Source organism: Danio rerio, chromosome 9, assembly GCF_052040795.2.
Source record: "Danio rerio strain M-AB ecotype USA chromosome 9, GRCz13ab, whole genome shotgun sequence".
NCBI classification, from domain to species: domain Eukaryota; kingdom Metazoa; phylum Chordata; class Actinopteri; order Cypriniformes; family Danionidae; genus Danio; species Danio rerio.
Genome location: NC_141029.1, coordinates 322,385 through 345,150, shown reverse-complemented (window position 1 = coordinate 345,150; position 22,766 = coordinate 322,385). Strand labels below are relative to the sequence as shown.

Here is a 22,766-nt window from a genome sequence, read left to right as displayed (position 1 = left end):
ATTTTCCTTCAGCTTAGAGGTCGCCACAGCGGAATGAACCTTATGGATAGGGTGAGGAGCTCTGTCACCTGGGAGGAGCTCAGAGTAGAGCCGCTGCTCCTCCACATCCAGAGAAGTCAGCTGAGGTGGCTCGGGCATCTGTTTCAGAAGCCTCCTGAACGCCTACCTATAGGCCTCGGGGCAGACCCAGGACACTAATTGCTACACTGATTGCTAAATTTACAATAATGGATATACTAAACAAAAGATTGAGAACATGAGCTTCATTTTCCAGCTTTCATCATATCTCAAAAAACAAAAATGACATATTCATACAGTAGCACATCTCATCTATTACTGTGACTCTCTGGCTCAAGTGCCAGAAAATAGGATTTAGCTTATTAAAAGCTTATTTACGCCAATGTTCAGGGGCTTGTGGCAGCTGTTACAGCTTTATTCCACAACAGCCACATACAATTCATACATTCAATAAGCATTTGGCAAACACGTTTATTCAAAGCAACTGAAAATGAGAGCAATATGAGTAATCAAAACAACAATATACCAGAAATAGGTCAGTAATATATTTCAGGTGTACAAATCTTTCTGGGTTTTTATGTATAATGATGATGATTATGTGATTATATATATATATATATATATATATATATATATATATATATATATATATATATATATATATATATATATATATATATATATATATATTACACAGTATCAACAAAATCGTTCACAAACGAGCACTGTTAATGAATGAAAACATGTTACCAATCGAATTCCTTCTTTGTAAACAATATACAATAGTTTTCCCAGTGCTGGGTTGCAGCTGGAAGGGCATCCGCTGCGTAAACATGTGCTGGATAAGTTGGCGGTTCATTCCGCTGTGGCGACCCCAGATTAATAAAGTGACTAAGCCGAAAAGAAAATGAATGAATGAATGAATAGTCTTCCTACAAGCCTTTAATTTAACACGTGAACAGGACTTTTATTTTGGTCGTGCGATATGACGTCACAGGCGCGAGCCGCGCTCCCGTGTTTGTGGTTCGGCTGGAGAAAGGTTTGTGTTTTCAAGCGTTTAAAGTGTTTAATTCGACAAGTCTATTGTATACTTGCTAATGTCTTCATAAAAGGGTTCATTATTATCGAACACACCGCATTAACATCTTATCAGGCGATAATGAGCGCCAGTGTTCTGATTAAAGCGCATCCGCTGGTGAAGAACAGTAAAGGTGCTGCTGTTATTGATCATAACGACACGAGATCAGCTCCAGAACACCAGACTAACCGCGCTTCAAACACTTATTCATTAGTCTGGAGGTGAACAGAAAAACACCAGTAAACAGCCAGCTGCGGGTGTTTCAGCTCATCACGCTCGATTAATTATAGGGCTACAGCTGCATGAGTAATGTCTGCTTCATCATCATCATCATCACGTCTGCTTTTGTTCTGTCGTACAGTCCACTTTTACTGTTTTTGTGAGCTATTTTCTTTAACTCATTAGTGTTTGCCATTGTGTAAGCAATAATAGTGTTTATTGTACACATTTGGATGCACAACAGTACACTGATAATCAGCAGTTGACCGAAACAAATCAGTTTTCGCTCATAAATGGTGTCAGTAAAGTCAAGTGCACTGACAGCCCTGTGGTGAATTCAGGTTATACACCGCTGATGCCCACACAGTTCACTCAGCTTTATTTTTACTACACATGCTGTTCTTTTAAATTGAATATTGAAACATGCTTCAGAATTTCAGCCTTAAACTTGCACAGATTCCCTTTTCTTCTCATATTTGAAGTTTGTTGACTGTAATACCCTTTTATTTATGTATATTATATGAGCAATTCCGTGCAAATGTCAGCCCAGCCATGAACAAAAAATAAGTTTTCACCAAAACAGAGAAACCGTCTCTGCGTTTTTTTGTTGTTGTTTTTTTTTTTTGCGTTGGCAAGTGTTTGACAGAGCTTTAAAAATACTCAAACATGTCTCTGTGTTTTCTAACAATTATGTTTGAGTTACAAACGTCACACAAGTGCAATTTCACATCCGTCACATCCATAATTGAGATATGTCACATCCATAATGACTCGTAAATGCAAAAATGTAAAATCAGATCAAATCTGTCACGTTCGTTCTATAATGATCTAACTCCTGTTGATTAGCATCGTTTATTTTGGTTTGTGCAGTTTAATTCACAGAATATCTACAAAGTTTGCTGTAAACTTGCTGGCTTTTTTTGTCACATTCATAACATGTTTATTTCCCTCATTTAAAATATAAAACATGTTTACAGGTTGGTATTTTTCTGCTCTTATAACTCTGCGGTTAGTTGTTTTGAAAAATATAAAGAGATGTTTCAATATAATGTTTACTCTGTCAATTTATGTTTTGAGATTTTACTGCAAATGTCACATCCATATTGCTGGAATAGCTCATATAATAATTTCTTGAGCCAAGAAAAAGATGAACTTGCTGTGTGTGTTTTCCACTAGGAAGCGCTGTGTATTTATGTGTGTTTTCCTTTAGGAAATATGTTATGCTTAAATCTGCAATTAAAACTGAACAACTTTCCTTTTCACATTTAACACTTTAATATACAACAGCACATGGGTTAAGATGTTTACATCTTGATGAAATTGGAATATCGGGTCAGAAATGATCAGTTTATTGTTGAGTAGTTTATTATCGTATGCTAATAAAGCAAAATATTTGAATGCATTTATATGAGCACATACATAGTCTGGTTATGACACATAATCTGATTATGAATGTGCATTTACTCACTAAATAATTAACAGACACCAAACAATACTAAATGTAGTTGTTGTTTATTAAAGGTATTATAATGGCATTCATCTGACCATCAAGACAACAAATATATTCAATTTCAACTGAAACACAAATATAAATGTTTCCATATTCGTGATGTAATATTAGGTTCAGCAGGGCTGTCATGATAATGAAATATGCCTGATGGTTAATTGTCTAAAAGTAATTGTGATTTAAGTAATTAATGGTCTGATTGGTTTCTTTTATGATGAAATGTCTTGTTTTGGGACCCATATGGATAACTATATACTGTATATAGGATTATTGTCTATATATTTGATCATCAATAAAAACAGAAGATCTTGGATGTGAGGTTCAGTGCAAAAATAATAAGTTCAGGGTTTAGTTTTTTTGTTTTGCTTTAAATTCATCAGTGTGCAGGTTAGTAGATTTAAGCATTAATATCAGCCAATTAGTTTTTTTTTATTCCTTTAAAACATATTTGTGTTTTTGAAGTGTCATAGATGCTTATCAGTTATACATTAAACTACATCTAATTTAACTTTGTATTCATTTTGATAAATTATTCATATTTTAAATTGATAAACGTTTAAATTTGCTGCTGAAATGTTAATATCTGCACTTTTTTTAGGTTTTTGCTGTGAGTTGTAAAGCATGTTCATGTATGAAGTTGATGTTCATGAGTGCAGTCGAAAGCAACATAAGATGCTCATTTGTAGTTATTAATATAATTTCTTAATGATTATCCTCATCTTAAAAGCTCCTGGGGAAGCAAGAGAGACGTGGCGAGATGGCGTTTGTTAAAGAGGAGAGTAAAGACGTGATCATTGAGGAGGTTTTCTTTGTGAAGAATGAAGATGCTGAGCAGCAGACAGGTTGGTCAAGTAATCCTTGTTCATCATATTATTAATCTTAGAAATGCTGCTAGATTATTCTGCATGTTCGATTCTACAGTTGGAGAAAATCTCATTACATGTATTTATTTACATTAGTCTATTGTATGTGACGGGCTGTGTTATGGCTGTAACAGAGCTGCTGTTTCTCTTCCAGGAGCTCCAATGTGTGCTCCTGCTAAACTGCGCATCATCCTTCATGATCACGACATCCGAAAACTGTGCCTTCCTCACGGGATTCCTGCGACCGTGAGCGAGCTGGAGGACGTCATAATGAAGACATTCGGCCTCGACGGGAACTTCACTCTTCATTATAAAGACATGGATTTCGGAGAGGAGTATTTCTCCCTGACCTCAACCAGTGACATTAAGGACAAGGACACCATTAAGGTGATTCACCTGGTGGATCCTCCAGCCATCACTCTCAACTTTGGGGAAGTGGACCATTCCTTTAAAAGCGCATCACATTCCTCCATGCAGAGCTTAGGAAGCTCAGCCTTTCCTTCTCTGAGCTCCTTCAGTGGCAGTGATATGGGCTCCTGCTCTGGACTGCAGGACTCTCTGAGCGCTTCGTCTCCAGAACACAAGCCTTCGCAGCGGTCACAGCGCTGGCCGACTGAGTTCCCAGTACCGCGCTTTGCCTTCGACACAGAACTCGTGCTTGCTTCTGGAAGTGAAGCGTTCAAGAAGGACGGCATTCAGCTCAACTTCACCTCCATCCTTCCAGACATCCTGGAGAAACTAGCTGAGAACATCTTCCAGTACGTGGCCTATCCCACCAGCGCTCAGCTGAATGAAGTCGTGGAGGCGCTGCTCCAGAAATATCCCTGTCTTAAAGAACCAGGCTCCTATAACGGGTCCTACGGATGGAGACAGCGGCTGAAGTACAAAATGGGAAACTACAGGTCGAAACTGCGAGGTCTGGGATGCCCGGAGCTGGACATTAACTCTGTCCGGAGGAAGCGAGCGTTTGAGAAAGCGCCCGCTAAAAACATCAAGAAGCCCAGGAAGATGGAGGTGAACTTCTTACCGCCGCACCAGCCCGGAGAGACCGAGGAAAGTCTGGAGCTGGAGCGACTGGAGATTCTTCATGAGCTGAAGCACGGCAGCAACTACATGATCATCAGAGAAAAGATGGAGAAGACCTTTTCCATTCGCAGACAAGAAGTGGTCAGTCAAGCTCTTCCAGTCAGTGAGCTGACAGAGCGATGGCCTGCGCTGTTCAATGCAGATCAGGTGAATATTCTTCAGATAACTCCTTCATTCATATTAGAGATGACTACATTTACTGTATTGGTATATGGCAGGGGTCACCAGACTTGTTCCTGGAGGGTCTGTGTCCTGCAGAGTTTAGCTCCAACCCTAATCAAACACACCTGAACAGCTGATCAAGCTCTTACTAGGTATACTAGTAACACCCAGGCAGGTGTGTCAAGGCAAGTTGGAGCTAAACCCTGCAAGGCACCGGACATCCAGGAACGAGATTGGTGACCCCTGGTATATGGGATATATGCACAGCTAGTGTTTCCAGCCACTGATAAGCTTCTGGTAAACATCTTCAATTTCATACGGTTGCTTTCACAGCGCTGATAATGTAAGTTAATTAAAACATAATGAGTAAAATAGACTTAAGTGTTCGTTTAGTTGTTCAAGTGTAAAATTAGATTAAAGAACATTAAACACAATAGCAGTAGGTGAGCACTGAAACTCTGTGGTAACATACGGGTCCATGTTGTAAAGACATGATGCTGTACAATGTAATGTAAGGCAGTAGTTCAGGCCTGGTCTGAGACCCACATTATATCATATCTCAATCAGGCAGTGGAGATCACTGATTTTTAATGAAACCTGATCTTAAACGTGATGATTTATAACGTCATGACAGTTCACCGCAAGCGCTTGAGCTGCTGACTGAACATTGAATCTCCCTGTGCATTCACACCGTTGTATTCTTTTGCACACAGATTAATGAAGAGTTCAGAAGGATCACCACTATTAACCTGGAGGTCACGTTCATGACTTATCTGGACCTGTACTCCCCGAAGATCATGTCCATGGTGCTTTCCAAAGTGGGCTCTGTGAAAATGAACATCCAGCGAATTAGGAACATGCTGCTCGAGGTGCGTATGCATGTGTGTATAGTGTAGTATCAACGTCTGGGAAGTAAATCAAAACTAAAGGTGCAGTATGTCAGTTTGACACACACTGTTTGAACTAGGCATTGCCTTTGTGGTTAAAAGCACATGCAAGCGCAGGTTGCCAGATTGACAACAGGACAGGAGTGTACCTGACTATCATATGAGTCTACGCCTAATAAAAGCAGTGGCATGCAACAGAAGGAATATTTAGCGATATGATTTCATGCAGGTCTAGGGTGCACGAGGGCTCATGGGAGTACGCCCAACCAGTCCACATGTGGTTTGTGAGCTTGGAGAAGGCATTCGCCCGAGTCCCTCGTGGCATTCTGTGGAGGGTGCTCTGGGAGCATGGGGTCAGAGGCGCTCTGTTAAGGGCTGTCTTGTCCCTGTATGAAGAGAGTAGGAGTCTGGTTGGCATTGCCGGCAATAAGTCAGACTTGTTCCCAGTGCATGTTGGACTCCGGCAGGGCTGCCTTTTATGAAGAGAATTTCAAAGTACAGCCTTGGGCTGAAGGGGTCCGGTTCGGGGACCACAGGATTTCATCACTGTTATTCGCAGACTATGTTGTTCTGTTGGTTTCATCCAACATGGACCTTCAGCATGCACTGGGGCAGTTTGCTGCCGAGTGTGACATGGCTGGGATGAGAATCAGCACCTCCAAGTCCGAGGCCCTTCACTGGAAAAGGTGGTTTGAGTTCAAGTATCTTGAGGTTTTGTTCACGAGTGAGGGAAGGATGGAGCGTGAGGTTGACAAGCGGATTGGTGAAGCAGTAATGAGGTCAATGCATCAGTCTGTTGTGGTGAAGAAGGAGCTGAGCCAAAAGGCAAAGCTTTCGATTTACCGGTCAATGTACATTTCTACTCTAACCTGTGGTCATGAGCTTTGGGTCACGACCGAAACGTCCTTCGCAGAGTGGCAGGGCGCAATCTTATGGACAGGGTGTGGAGCTCTGTCACCCGGGAGGAGCTCGGAGTAGAGCCGCTCCTCCTCCACATCCAGAGAAGTCAGCTGAGGTGGCTCGGGCATCTGTTTCAGAAGCCTCCTGAACGCCTACCTAGGGAGGTGTTCCAGGCATGTCCCACCCGAAGGAGGCCTCGGAAGACCCAGGACACGCTGGAGGGGATTATGTCTCTCGGTTGGCCTGGGAATGCTTTGGGACCCTCCCCCCTGAGGAGCTGTAGGAAGTGTCTGGGGAAAGGTAGTCTGGAGTTCTCTCTTAAGACTGCTGCCCCTGTGACTTGGCCCAAGATAAGCAGATGAAAATGACTTGACAATTTTCATGCTGACTTTAAAAATCTTAACTGAAGTTGTGAGTTGAGTTTGGAGTAAAAAGATGTTATTAAATGTCGTATTGTCTCATGCTTTCGGATGCTAACAGAGTTGTAGTTCTCTGTTCTAAATTTGAATTTAGCACAGATGTTTGTGTTCATTTCCTCTGTCAAACAAAATCTAATGTAAATACCTATTCTTAATAAACTAAAAGATGGACTTCATCTGCATTTGTTGATTTGATCTTAGTTGAGGATTGTGGTTGTGTTTTGGAAAAGTTCCTGATGTTGAAATACTGAGGAAATCCTAAATACTGAACTGGTGCTGGGAAAATGTATTAAAATGATTAAATATTAACATCCCATTTTTGTTTTGTACAGTTTATTTTTATTTCATTTACATTTTGAAATCCAATTATTTAATTTAATTATTAAAAATAAAGAAGATTAAAGCGTGTTGCTGTCATCATTTTGGTTTTTAATTTGCTTAACAGGACCTCATCACGAGCACTGCTTTCTTTACAGGATTTCTCAGTGGAAAGAAGACGAGAAGCTGCTCTCCGCTCATTAGTGGTGTGTCTCAGAGAAAACGAGGACGACCTCTTTAAAGAGCACATGGTAATCACACACTCGACTCTTCTAACATGTATTTGCTGGATCTTAATATAACTTTAATCTGACTTTGTGATCCACTCAGGAGGGTGGAGATATCCCCAATGAAGCGATGAAGATTCTGATCACCAGAGGACCTCTGGTGTCTGATCCAGCCCGGGCCAGCATAGTGATCGAGGGAAGAGAAGTGCAGAGGGATCTGGACGTGCCCAGAGCCTGTGCGCTGCTGATGGGGCTCATATACGCACTCAACCTCAGCTACCCCAAAGGACTCAAAAGCACTTTCGAGGCTTTCCAAAAGATCTTCCTGGAGCTAGACGATCTGAAGTCTAGCCCTAAGGTCATGACTCTAAAAAACAAGCTGCTGTTCTAGAACTGTATATGAACAGAAGACGCTGTTGTCCAGCACGGATGTATAGGTACATGGTGTTCTATGTAAATATTTTCTATATCAAACATTACAGAAGCTGTACTGTTGCCACTTTGTAGTTTATTTGCTCCTTTCGCTGAAATGAATGCCGTTAAAAACAGAGCAAGCAAGACTGTTAAAATCTCCTGCGTTTGTTTAATAGGTTGACCCATTAAATTGCCCATTAAGTGTTTGCTGGTGAAATCGAGCCTCATTTGCTGTCTAGTTTGATTTTAAATGCAATATTTAGAAGCATTTAAAGGAACAATGTATTTAGCCTTTTAATGAATGCTTGGCAATGCTAATAATACTTATTTTCACACGCGTGTCTTTTCCCTTATGTTCTCCAGTAAAGTAGTGATGGCCGAAAGAAAGCTTTTCAAAGGGTTCAAGACTCCATATGCTATGAACGAATTCTGATGCTGATCAAAACTGTAAATGCAAACAATACAAAAATTCAGGCAAAACATGCAAAAGACATGAGAAGCAGTGCAAACATTAAAATTAAAAGTATAACCTATAAATACATCTAATGTATTTCTAAATATGTCTGCAAAATGTGTTCTTTCTTATCAGTTTTCTGCTGAAGAGGACAACAAAAAGACCATTTACTGCTGTTATTTCTTTTCATTTTACAAATGTCTCACTAAAATGTCTACTAACTCATAAAACTGATCTGAGATCAGGTAAATCTATTCAGTGATTCACCACTGGTGGGCGATCTGAGTGAACCAGCAGATTTTATTTGATTGCACTGATCATCGCCCAGTGGAGAAACACTGAATTTCTGAAGCAATAATGACGTAAGGAAGCCTGTTTCATTTGATGGGCACTTCACGGTTTTGAAGCTGGCATCATCTCCTCACTGATCCTGGATCCACACAATCTCTGGATGTAGAAGGAAAGAGAAATAGCGGAGCTGCAGTTTGCAGTATTTGTAAGCATGAGATATTTATGTGAGATGAACAGGCTGTATTTAATGAAAAACTTAAAAGTTATAGGATGCACGGAGTGTATGCTTTACTAAACAGACAGGTCTTTAATCTAGTTTTAAACTGAGAGAGTGTGTCTGAGCTGCTGACATCATCAGGAAGGCTATTCCGGAGTTTAGGAGCCATATATCAGAAGGCTTGACCTCTTTTATTGGACTCTGCTATTCTAGATACTACCAGAAGACCTGAGGTTTTAGATCTTAAAGAGCGAGTTAGATCGTAGCGAGACAGAAGGTTAGATAAACAGGAGCTTGATTATTCAAAGCTTTATAGGGAAGAAGCAATATTTGATCATCAATACGGGACTGAACAGCAGCCAGTGTCAGGAGGATAAAATTGGGGTGATAAGATCATATTTTTTAGATCCGGTGCTGGATGCTGGGCAACCAGTGAACAGAGCATTACAGTAATCCAGCCTAGAAGTCATAAAAGCTTGAACTAGCTTTTCTGCATCTGCCATAGCATGTTTGGTAGCTTACTGATATTTCTAAGATATTTTTTATGATTTAATTTTCAAAAATTAAGTTTCTGTGAAATCGAACACCCAGATCTTTGACAGTAAAACTAATACTAACGCTGCATTCTTCTAATTGCAGGTTGATTTATAAACTTTTGGAGTATTACTGTGGGCCCCAACAAAAATGACGAGCGTAGGTACAATGTAGAGCTCAGAATGTAGGCTAAACACACACACACACACACACATTGGGTTTTCTTGGTTTCCCCAAATACTCTAAAACAAATACTGAGCTGTATTAACCCAACAGTTGGGTTAAAAAGGTACCTAAATTGAATTAATAAAATTAAATATTCATTAAATTAAATATTTGACTCAACGGTTACAACAACCCTGCATTTATTATTCAGATATGCACGTGTTTCTAATGTATATCCTGTTCTCTTTAACCCTACACTACCCAACATTCGCAGGAAACAATCTGCACTTTAACATGTACAATATACATAATTCTCTATGATTTATCACTAGGTCCATATGCAATCTGTGTGCGCAGATGTTTAGCCCATCATTAATTCTGTTTATTAACTTGAGTAAATGTGTGTAAATCTATATTTATTCAGATTTTTAATTAATTACAGAAATATTATTGACTAATATGAAAATATCCATATGGTTTATGTACAATGCAGTCTACAGTAATATGTTCTGTATTTTAATAGAGATATTATATGAGAGACTTGCTTTGCTTACCAAATAAAGTGAATCTAATTGAATTTGCATTTTAAACATTAAATACAGGTTAAAAAGATATTATTTAAAAATAATTTTAATATTTTTTTTGTTTCACATATTAAGGTTTACTCCCAAAATAATTTCGGAGAAATCATCATATTTTTACCAAAATTCTCTGCCGAAATAGCAAAAAACATCCGCAGATCGCGTCTGGCCCTGGTTATGACCTTAAATTCATTCAGGTTTAGTTCAGTGTGTATAAACCTGAACACACACACAGACATAATTATCGCACACAGCTCATGAACAAACTCGATGAACTGTAAGCTGCACAATTGTTTAAATGATGTTTATTTGTTTCCAGTTGTGCATATTGGCATGTAAACAGGAACTGCTCTGTAATTGTGCACAGAATGGAGAACAGCGCTGTATCCAGCAGGCGGCAGCGATGAGTGCTTCCCGAGCAGCGCTGAGAAAAGTAATACACACCACGTGACAGCAAGTTTGCCTCAACAGAGGTGATATTATATAGATGTACGACTCATATCTGCTTAACAACGGTGTGGAAACTCATGTGAAAGTGTTTAGGTGAAATCAGACAGCGAGAAAGGCGAAAACATCCGTTTGCTCCGCTGAAGCCCCGCCCAGCAGTGTCCAGCGGCCACGCCCTGCTCCGCATCCCTCCTGACAACAGCAGCAGCAGCATCAGCAGCAGCATCAGCATCCTCCTCCTTCACAACACACATTTAGCACAGGGCAACACAAAAAACGCTGCATTAATAACAGCATCGTCTACTCGACGGGGTTTTCTCTCCAGCATCTTCGGCCGTTTCTCCGAGCAGACGCCATTTGCTCGCTCGACTCCAGACCTGAGCGCTGCCGTCCTCTGCCCCGCTATAAACAGCGCTTCTGCTCTCAGATAAAGCTATAGATATATATATTGTGTTCTGCATCATCATGACGGACGCCGCCGCGGAGTGTAACATTAAAGTGCTCTGCCGCTTTCGGCCGCTGAACCAGGCCGAGATCCTGCGCGGGGACAAATTCCTGCCCACCTTCCAAGGGGACGACACGGTCATCATCGGGGTAAACACAGCATTTCACTCTATATTTCTGTTTATTCGCGTGTGTGAGGGGTGGATTGTGAAGAGATGCTGCTGCAGGTTGTGTTTGTGTCAGTATGACGTCAGCAGATAGAGATGCTGCCGAGGCCTTATGATGAATACAGCAGGCCCTAATCATCATCATCATCATCATCATCATCATCATCATCATCATCACAGGCCTGGAGAATCAGAGGGTGGATCAGTTCATCATTCTAAAGAACATCCACCCTATTTTTCTCATTCAGTTTAAATAAATAATGCATTGTATCCTCTGTTTTGTGCTGGATTAGCTCGCTCTATAGGTATTATAATGTTGCTTTGTGGTGATTCTTACACCTTAATTTAATCAGAAAACACTCTCTGAGATTAATAATCTCTTTAACAGGAGTGTTCAGGTCAGAATGAGCAGGTTACAGACTTTACAGGACACATTAACACATTTAAAACAGTTACACTGAATTTAAATGCTTCTCATTTTGTCTTCTAGTCCAAAAACAAAATCTAGTGAAGCACAAGCTGCTACCTTATTTTGTGCTTTATTAAGAGGTTTAAAAAATGCATTTTATCTTCTAATCAGTGCTGCATTCGCTTGTCTGATAGTATCATCATATAATCTTTTGGAAGCTCCATTATTTGTTTTTGTATATTTATTTAATTTTTCTGTAGTCTAAATATCTAAAAATGCTTAAATCAAGAAGGATTTTCTTGATAAGCAGGAAAAATGGCTCATTTGATCATTTTTTTGCAGTTATTCAGCTTATTTTGTGTTTAATTAAGATGGTTTATCTACTATTTTGTGCTGGATTAGCTTGTCTGATGACATTATAATTGTATGTTTTTTCATTAATTTTAAACCTCAGTTTAATCAGAAAATAATCTGAGATTAATAATGTCTTTAACAGGAGTGTTCAGGTCAGAATGAGCAGGTAACAGACTTTACAGGACACATTTAAAACAGTTACACTGAATTAAAAGGCTTTTCATTTTGTCTTCTAGTCCAAATAATCATATTAAGCAGAAGCTGTGGTTCCTCAAAGCATTCTGATTCACCTTATTTTGTGCTTTCAATTTGTGGTTCATTTGATCATTTTCACAGTTATTAACCCCTTTTTTGTGTTTAAATAAGAGATTTCTGCATTTTATCTTCTACTTTGTTCTGTATTAGCCTGCTACACTGCAAAAAATGCTTTTCTTACTTTATTTTTTTGAAAATCTAAAAGTTCTTAAATCAAGAAGCATTTTCTAGACAAGCAAAACTTATTGTCTTGTTTTAAGAAATAATATGCCAAAATGAAGTGAGTTTTTTCTTAAATCAAGCTAAATAATCTGCCAATGGGGTCAGCAAAATAATCTTATCACAAATCGAAAACAAGACAACGTGTTTTGCTTGTCTAGAAAATGCTTCTTGATTTAAGAATTTGTAGATATTTGGACTAGAAACAAGACAATAATCTTAGTTAGAAAAGCATTTTTTTGCAGTGTAGCTGGTATCATAATGAATGCTTTTTATTTAACCAGAAAAGATTCTCTGAGATTAATAATCGGTTTCTGATCAGAATGAGCAACAAGACTCAGTTTACACATGGCAATAATGCTTTTCCTACTGAGAGTTTGTGTCCTGTTTCTATTCCAAATATCTAAAAATGCTTTAATCAAGAAGCATTTTTAATGAGCAGAAAATATAGTGTTGTTTTTAGCAATAATGAGTCAAAATGAAGAGAGTTTCTCTGTAAAACAAGCAGAATAATCTGCCAACAGGAGGAAGCAGAAACTTTGAAATAGCATTACTTCACTCACCCCTCTAGCAGGCACAGGCTGCCAGCATGACGTCAGATTGATATTGTACGTCATGGGATCATTGCATTTTGTTTGGAAATGAAAATTAATTTGATGTCAGAACCTGACATCAGGCTGATGTTGTGTGGACGTTACCAACATGACGTCTATCAGATGTTGGGTTTTAGTTACCTTACCTGAAGAGTAAATGTCAGTATCTGACGCCAATATGATGTTGATTTAAGATGTTGACTCGAGGTTTGATTTTGGTCACTTTCCAACACAACCTAAAATCAACCAAATATTAATGTCATTTGACGTCATTATTGGAAATGAAAATAACGTTGTCATCAGACGCTGGCTGACATTGATTACTGTTCAGCTGACGTCACAACCTAAATCTAACCTAATATTAACTCATGATGTTGTGTGCCTGCTGGGACAGATAACATTCCTTGTTTAAATGTAAATATCACTGCATTTTGACTCTGAAAAGAAAACTGTTTTTTGCTAGTCTAGAAAATGCTTCTTGATTTACTTGAATTTTTAGATATTTGGTTTAGAAACAAGAAATAAATCTTTAAAAAAATTTTTAAAGATTTAAATTTTATGAGATTAGTGCTTTAAATGTCAAAAATGAAGAAAACATGGTGAGATGTTGCTTGTTTAGAGCTTCTATCAGAAGAAAAACACATATATTTTATAAATCTGCTAAAACTTGATTTAAATTAAAAGCAGTTGCCCATTGCCATTCAATCAGTAAATAATAAACTGCCCTGCACATGTCAGAACTGAAGTAAGAAGAGCAGAAAACATGATATTAATAATGACGAGGTGCTTCAGGATATCACCAGCCTCTCTTGAAAAATATTAAATTAGAAAATCTGCAGTGAACAGCAGCTGCATCCTCATTATATTCCAGTATAAGATGTGCTGCTTTTTATTGCTCATGTTGTGTTTCTAGAATACTCTAAAGGTTACTCGTGAAATGTTTCTCTCTATTTAACTACATTAAAAATGAAAGACGACTTCCTATATTGATCGATTGCGTCTCAGAGTGCTTGTATTCTTGCACACATGTTGAACTCGTGATATATAATAACTGTTTGCATTCGCCTGCACTAAAATAAATGACTCATTGGATGAACAAATGAAGTTGAACGCTACTAAATTGAATTTGTTTATTTAAATTCAGCCCTTATTAATAGTTTGCAGCTACTTACCTTAAAAAAAGTAGTAAATCCAATTCATTTTGTTTTCCAGTGTAAACTGATTTGCTGGAGTCAAAAGCACAGAGCGTGACGGTGAATAAAGCAATAGAGGATTCTGCTTATTCATCAATAAATCTATATTTTTAGGATTTGTGACGCGACAGCAGTCAGAAACAGGAGAAGGAAGCTGATTTACCAGAGAGAGCTCCAGTTCCAGTCATCCTGCTCATGATTCACCATCTGCAGGAGCATCTGATGACTCAATATATGATCTTTAGCTGGAAACTCTACACAGGCCCATAGCCTGTAGAACAGGGGGGTTCGGGTGATTAGAAAGACCATAATTTGTCCCTTGCATGGGTTAATTTGTCCTATTTTTACTGCTATGCCTTCATAAATAGTGAAAGTAATCAGTGGAAGAAGGCTATAAGACCAAGCAGAATCCTCTGTTGGCTGTCATGATCTCAGCTGATTAGTTTTGTTCAATGCTAAGAATTATTTCTTAGCACCAAAAGCAGCCCATATTAAATTAAATTTCCAGATATACTTTTGTACAGGAGAGGCAAGAAAAATCATGATGCTTTTCATCATCATGATTATTATTATTATTATTATTATTATTATTATTATTATTATTATTATCATTATTATTAATATTATTATTATTATTATTATTATTATTATTATTATTATTATCATTATCATTATCATTATTATCATTATTATTATCATTATTATTATTATTATTATTATTATTATTATTATTATCATTATTATTATTATCATTATCATTATTATTATTATTATCATTATTATCATCATCATTATTATTATTATTATTATTATAACTATTATTATTATCATTATTATTATTATTAGCATTATTACTATTATTATTATTATTATTATTATTATTATTATTATTATTACTATTATCATTATTATTATTATCATCATTATTATTAATATTATTATCATTATTATTATTATTATTATTATTATTATTATTATTATTATTATCATTATTATTATCATTATTATTATTATTATTATCATTATTATCATCATCATTATTATTATTATTATTATTATTATTATTATTATAACTATTATAATTATTATTATTATTATTATTATTATTATTATTACTTTTATCATTATTATTATTATCATCATCATTATTAATATTATTATCAATATTATTATTATTATTATCATCATTATTATTATTATCATTATTATTATCATTATTATTATTATTATTATTATTATCATTATTATTAATAGTATTATTAGCAATAGTAATAAAAGCAATATTGACTGGAGTAATAGTTTGTTTGAAACTACATACAATAAAAAAGCAGTTACCTAAAATGTCAATAAATATTTAAATATTTAACAATTTAACAATTTTTCTACATTTAATAAATGCCGCCTTGATCAACAGGATAATTTTCCTTAAAAAAAACCATGAAAATGGTAAAATTGAGCTCAAACTTTTGACCGGTAGTGTACATATCAAACATACAGTATGGCAACTTCAGATATTGTTCCTCTGCAAAGCAGCTCCAGTAAGCCTGATCAGTTTAGCCTGGTCTTCATCTCTGTGCTGTGATCTGTGGTTTAATCAATACCTGAGAGCGTACAATGACCTTTCTCTCTCCTTCTCTGTGTTTATGTGATTTAGGGAAAGTCCTATGCGTTCGACCGAGTGTTTCCCACCAACACCACTCAGGAGCAGGTCTACAACACCTGTGCCAAGCAGATCGTCAAAGGTCAGATATACGGCACACCTCAAACCTGAGTTACACTGATATACAGCTCCAGCTGTACTGATAACCTGATCATCAGGCCAGAGGAATCAGTTCTACACTTCAATATGATCCAATTTCCCATGTCACGCTAAACGAACAGTTCTACAAACGTCCTAAAACACAGAAGCAGCCTAATGTTAAAGACCTTTTATACTCCTTATACAAGCTGTGAATGCGTCTCTGCTGTGTCTAGAGTGTGTGTGTGTGTGTGTGTGTGTTTGAGCTGAGAACAGCACACAGATAATGTTCTCCAGCTCTCTGAAACTGCCCCTTTCAGGCTTTGATCCTAACCGTGGCGTTTTGGTGACTGTCGCTTTAAATGCAAATGAGATTGTGCTTTTTTCAGAAGAGGGCGGAGCTACAGACGCCTATAATAATATCATAAACAAAACTATTCTATGCTAATGAGATGGAGGGATGGGCACTAGTGGGCGGGGCTTTCCCTCTCTAATGACACGTACAAAGGGAGAATGTCAATCACAGTGTTTGTGCAGACTGTAGGTGCCGTTTAAAACAGGACGAACTCTAATGTGTTTAGTTTTAATGTTGAAAATCGTGATCAAGGACGCTTTATGGGGTGGAAAGATGGAAAATTTATGATTTGCTTTGGCCAAAAGCAGCCACCCAACTGCTAACTTGACAAATGTTGATTAATAATGCTCAGTAAACTAGATTTCAGTCATGTTTTCTGTCTGCACATTGTTTGTTCTGTGAAACACAATGGGCTCTTTGTGATTATTAGGTTGTTGTGTTGTTTTAATCATATGTGTGTGTGTAGATGTGCTGGGCGGCTACAACGGCACCATCTTTGCCTATGGACAAACCTCCTCTGGAAAGACTCACACCATGGAGGTACAGTACCGTCATTGACACCTTCACATTCGCTCACACTTGATTTTAAGATCTCTTGGAAGAGTAAAAAGGGTCACCGTGTAAACGGTGGAGACACAACTGACTCTCAAACCAAGGAGAGATGAGACATTATTCCCAGAACACACTCATCACTCATTCAGAGAATAAGCACAACACTTTCAGATCATGCGCCTGGTGCAACAACACTTTTTCCCCCTCTAAAAAAAAGCAGCGCCTTTAGACCATTACAATAGAGCCCTGAGAGTTAAAGACACCACTCGACTGCTTGTCTTCTGCTGATTGCACAGGAAACCGAAGTGAAAGTGCTACAGTGTGCAAATGGAGTGCGCCTCCAAAGCAAGAGCAAAACTAAGAGCAATAAATAAAGATATATAAGAACACAACAGGCGACCAGTTAGCATGCATACATTCAGTAAACTGGCACAAGTTAATACAACCGCAACACAATACAACACACAATACATTTACTTAATATATAAATGGATCAAATGCAACCCTGAACCCCAGAATGGGTTAATTTACTGTGTTTTCAGTCTTACTCTGCTTACCATGATAATAAGCGTTAAAGATTTACTCATCCATTAACATGATTTCTGCAGACCACAACTCCCATGATTCCACACTCAGTCGCAGTCATTAAAATGAATGCACGCCCTCTAGTGGAGACAATTACACACTGTGCCTTCATTTGAATTGTTCATCATATATGCATGTACAAAATATTCATCATTTACCAAAATGACATAAAAAGACAGCAGGAAAATGTATTAAATGGATGTGTTCACTCATTTTCTATTCCGGCTTAGTCCATTTATTATTCTGGGGTCGCCACAGCGAATGAACCGCCAACTCATACAGCTTATGTTTTATGCAGTGGATGCCCTTCCAGCTGCAACCCATTACTGGGAAACATCCATACACACTCATTCACACTCATACACTGCGGACAATCTAGCCTACCCAATTCACCTGTACCGCATGTGTTTGGACTGTGGGGGAAACCGGAGCAAACCTACGCAAAGGCAGGGAGAACATGCAAACTCCACACAGAAACACCAACTGACCCAGCCGAGACTCAAACCAGAGACCTTCTTGCTGTGAGGCGACAGCACTCCCTATTGTGCCACTGCGTCACCCCTAAATAGATGAGTGTGTCAGTTAAATGTCTCTGGTTTGACGATAGTGAATGATTGGCTTTCTCCAGTCTGTATTAAACATGTTAGAACGGCTTCCACACTTTAATCTTCAACTTCTATCTTAAAACTTTAATTTGGCTTTTAATGTGCATCTACTACTGCGGTTTTACTTCTGTTCACAGATTGTGATGTCTGTGTTTCACTTCTTAATTTGCAGTTTTGGTCCGTGTTTAACCCTACTCTAGAATAAACTCAATTTCTTTGGATTACACTAATATAAAACTGCACTTAAAGAAATGTCAGAGTTTCAGAAATCTCACTGACTGTGATGTGCTATCAGGGAAACCTTCACGACCCGCAGCAGATGGGCATCATTCCCCGCATCGCCGAGGACATCTTCAACCACATCTTCTCCATGGATGAAAACCTGGAGTTCCACATCAAGGTACACAGAGATCAGTCGTCCCATCATCCCCGAAACCCAGGACAATAAGCTGCACCAGCCTGAAACTGCAGTTTCAAAGGGACAGTTCAACCAAAAATACACCTTCTGTCATCATTTCTCCATCCTCCACTTGTTCTGAACCAAGTGTTTTTCTTCTGTTGAACACAAAGGAATATACACTGGGAAACAACTGTGTTTTTGTTCCTGCTATGAAAATCATTTTGTCCAGCATCCTTCAGGATATCTTGTCTTGTGTTCAACAGAAGAATAAAACTGTGCTGTTAAAGTTTATTAGCAGTTAAGTGTGAGAAGATTTAGATTTTTGGTTGTAAAATCCCTTTAAGAGTCAAATCAGGTTAATGCTTTATCATTTAGTTCAGTAATAGAGCTTTCTTACATTGGTGATAAATTAAAGCTGGTCTGATGTTAGCTGTGTGTGGTTTCCCTCAGGTCTCCTACTTCGAGATCTACATGGAGAAAATCCGCGATCTTCTGGACGGTTTGTAGAGCACAAAGACAGAACAGCGTGTTAAACTCACTAATGTGATCTTTCTGTTCCTCACTGCCTTTCTTCTCCTCTTCAGTCACAAAGACCAACCTGTCTGTGCATGAGGACAAGAACCGCGTCCCGTACGTGAAGGTGAGCGTGACACCTGCAGCTTCATTACTGTGGGGACTGACTGAAGAGTTGTGTGTCAGCTTCAGGGATTTCATAGTGATGTTAATAGTCAGGAATAGATGCTTCTGTTTGGTCACCATCACTAAAACACTGGAGTTTAGACTGCTTGAATGGCATTCAGGTTCACTGTTTTGCATTAGCTGGGGTTAAAAGAGAAAGAGTCTTCACATGTGCAAGACACGTCTTCTGCTCTGCTATGACAGTGATGATGGAAACTGAAGACATTGTAGTTTCTTTAACCAGCTCAATCAGGATCAGCTGTGTGTGTGTGTGTTAATGCAGTTGTGTTGTGCTCCAGGGCTGCACCGAACGCTTCGTCTCCAGTCCTGAGGAGGTGATGGACGTCATCGATGAGGGAAAGTCCAATCGGCATGTCGCCGTCACCAGTAAGTCATTCAGCCATCAGTAATCAACATAATGGTATTCAGCTCTGTCTGAAAACCTCAAAACAAGACCGATATAAAGGCCCTGTCCACATAAACGCAAGGTATTTTCAAAACCACCATTGTTTTCGATGTGTTTGGCTGTTTGTCCACATGAAAATGCAGTATCAGATGACTGAAAACTAAACTTAATGAAAACAATTCAGTTCAGTTCAATGTTATGTAGATCACACTTAAAAACAACAGAATTGACCAAAGTGCAAACAATCAAGGGTTAAAGCAAAGCAGGAAACTTACTGTCAAAGCTAAACAATACAATTAAATCTAAATAAAATGCTGTGCTCACAGCCAATGACATCAATGTGTGCTGTGTGGGTCTTCCTGATTGGCCAACACAACAGGGTTTACACCAAATGCAAATGAGGCGAGATTTACGCACGTTCACGTTGTTTGCACGGTGGGACGGTAATCCGCTTCTGTTGTCACGTTCATTAACTTGTTTGCAATTTATTTGTGAAAATACGTTTTAATTCCACGTTTGGTGGAAAACGTTTATCGCCCCCTGCTGGTTCGACATGCCCTTAACATGCGTCACATACGTTTTCATGTGGACTAAGATATATTTTAAAATGCAAGTGAAGAAAACTCTGTTATTAAAATATTAAAATCTTTATTAAATAAAAATGACTGTTACGCCCCAAAACTCAAAACTGGCTCGAATAATAACAACATCAAGGTTTGAGCTGAACATATGAAAAGACACAGACGCTAATGTTAATAAATTGACGTCCTGTTAATAATGCTTTAATTTCCAGAAATTAAATATTCCAAAAGAGATGACAAAACATTAACAAAAATCATGTAGACAGGTATGGTAGCTAAGAAAGCTGTTTTAAATGGACAGATCTTACCTACAACTCCCGTTAAAGGAATAAAAAACAGGTGAGTCATCCGGGCCGCTGCTTACCTTCGCTAAACTAAATAAATACCAAAATGTGCCTATGAAAAATACTCCACTACCATACGAAAACAAACAAAGCATCAAAATAAACAAACTAGAAAACACATAGAGAAAACTAAAAGGTTAACAAGAACAAAACTCTAAAGAGTGCGGCATGTAGATGGATCCTGGCCGGCCGCCTGAGCGCAAGCCACCACCAAGCTTAGAGAGACTGAGCCGCCACTGCTGTCAGCCTTATATACTGGGAATCCCCAGTGACATCACGGGCCTCATCCAATCCTGGACAAGCCGTGTAGAAAACTCCACCTACAACTCAAGCGCAGCAAGCAGACACCTGCAACAAATAAATAAATGAATTAAATAAAACACAGACCCGCGTAACAATGAGCCAAAATGAACTTTTGATCAACTCCACAACCAGCCAGTGTTCAGAATTGTCATTACATCAGAGCCCAGTTCAGCTTGTGCTCATCCTGTATTATTGGAGTGATGGTAGGTGTTGTCAAACGTTTGTCTGATAGTGTGAACATGGCCATAATGATTGTGTTGATGAGTGTTTGTGGATGAACAGTGAATGACCTGCTGCTGTGTTTCAGACATGAATGAGCACAGCTCTCGCAGTCACAGCATCTTCCTGATCAACATTAAGCAGGAGCACGTGGAGACCGAGCAGAAGCTCTGTGGGAAACTCTACCTGGTGGATCTGGCCGGCAGCGAGAAGGTCTTCAGGCTCTTCTGTTTACATTTATTCATTCAGCAGAGGCTTTTATACACATGCCAAAGTCTTGATTTCGGTTTGCAAAACACTGCAAATAATGCTTTTATTACTGAGAGTTTATGTCTTCTAGTCCAAATATCTGAACATTATTATTTCCAGCAGCATTTTCTTCATCTATAATCCTCTTAGTCTATGCTGACATCATCTTCAGCAGCTCAAACACTCTAATGGCTAATGGACAGACAGCTGCTGCTCACTCAGGCCTGCTGTTTATGCTAATGAGATGGAGTGATGGGCACAAGTGGGCGGGGCTTTTCCCCTCTGATGACATCATACAAAGGGAGAATGCCAATCACAGTGTTTCTGCATCAAGTCTGATTAGAACAAACACAGTTAATTCATGTTGAGCATGTAGAGGCTGCTGTATATATTTACTCACTGCTGTGTTTAAACCCTTTATAAAAGTCATTTTTGCACAATAGGTCCTCTTTAAGTGAGTAAAGCATTATTTCACAGTGTAAGCAGGCGTGTTGAGCGTGTGTTGGTGTGTTTCCCACACAGGTCAGTAAGACGGGAGCAGCGGGAGCCGTTCTGGATGAAGCCAAGAACATCAATAAGTCTCTGTCTGCGCTGGGAAACGTCATCTCTGCTCTCGCTGAAGGAACTGTAAGTGCACACACACACACACACACACACACACACGCGCGCGCGCGCACACACAGATATGTGTGCAGTGTTTGGTTGCAGCAGACGTCTGTCCTGTGTGTGTGTGCAGAAATCTCACGTGCCGTACCGCGACAGTAAGATGACCAGGATCCTGCAGGACTCTCTGGGGGGAAACTGCCGGACCACCATGTTCATCTGCTGTTCTCCCTCCAGCTACAATGACGCTGAGACTAAATCCACGCTGATGTTCGGCCAGCGGTACGTCCAGCACATGAACACACACTTTCAACACTGGCTCAATGTGGATACGTACCTCCATCTACATTTCAGGAGAGCGTGAATTATGTACCCAGAGGTACATCTGGCTGCATTTCACCTTTAAAGCGAATGCTATGGGGCGGTATGACGCCGTCAATGGCTTATGTTGCTTTTTGCACTGCTGCCGACAACTTACCGCCATACGGACGGCTTTTCCAGTGTTACCAGTTTGCCCAGTAGCTCGACACATACGTTGGCAGACTTGGGACTTTGGGTTTGAGTTTGGCAAAAAACAGTTCCAGAAACCAGAAAACAAAGAAATACATAAATAAATAAAGGCAACGCGGTGGCGCAGTAGGCAGTACTGTCGCCACACAGCTAGAAGGTTGCTGGTTTAAGCCTCGGCTGGGTCAGTTGGCGTTTCTGTGTTTGCATGTTCTACCCG

The 22,766-nt window shown here is 38.9% G+C and overlaps 2 protein-coding genes across 3 annotated transcripts in view; both read left to right on the top strand.

Annotated features, from left to right (window-relative positions):
- The first annotated feature begins 1,011 nt into the window (after window positions 1-1,011).
- Window positions 1,012-8,315, top strand: si:ch211-166e11.5. Its single transcript, XM_087267221.1, has 6 exons — window positions 1,012-1,057; window positions 3,550-3,664; window positions 3,840-4,918; window positions 5,647-5,802; window positions 7,616-7,708; window positions 7,788-8,315. Exons 2-6 carry the CDS (start codon window positions 3,580-3,582, stop codon window positions 8,073-8,075), a joined length of 1,701 nt encoding a protein of 566 aa, XP_087123347.1. The 5' UTR covers window positions 1,012-1,057; window positions 3,550-3,579; the 3' UTR covers window positions 8,076-8,315.
- A 2,643-nt stretch (window positions 8,316-10,958) lies between these two features.
- The window catches only part of kif5aa (kinesin family member 5A, a), a 30,292-nt gene continuing 18,484 nt past the window's right edge, over window positions 10,959-22,766 (top strand). Inside the window, exons 1-10 of one of the 2 annotated variants that reach the window (XR_015498928.1) lie at window positions 10,959-11,381; window positions 16,076-16,163; window positions 16,981-17,054; window positions 18,552-18,656; window positions 19,107-19,155; window positions 19,241-19,296; window positions 19,634-19,721; window positions 21,276-21,400; window positions 21,959-22,063; window positions 22,173-22,321. Coding sequence is in view for 1 of the 2 variants with exons in the window: in NM_001199776.1 (NP_001186705.1) it covers window positions 11,253-11,381; window positions 16,076-16,163; window positions 16,981-17,054; window positions 18,552-18,656; window positions 19,107-19,155; window positions 19,241-19,296; window positions 19,634-19,721; window positions 21,276-21,400; window positions 21,959-22,063; window positions 22,173-22,321 (968 nt within the window). In the remaining variant the exon portion in view is untranslated. The remainder of the gene's footprint in view (window positions 11,382-16,075; window positions 16,164-16,980; window positions 17,055-18,551; window positions 18,657-19,106; window positions 19,156-19,240; window positions 19,297-19,633; window positions 19,722-21,275; window positions 21,401-21,958; window positions 22,064-22,172; window positions 22,322-22,766) is intronic. The other variant, NM_001199776.1, reaches the window with a different exon arrangement.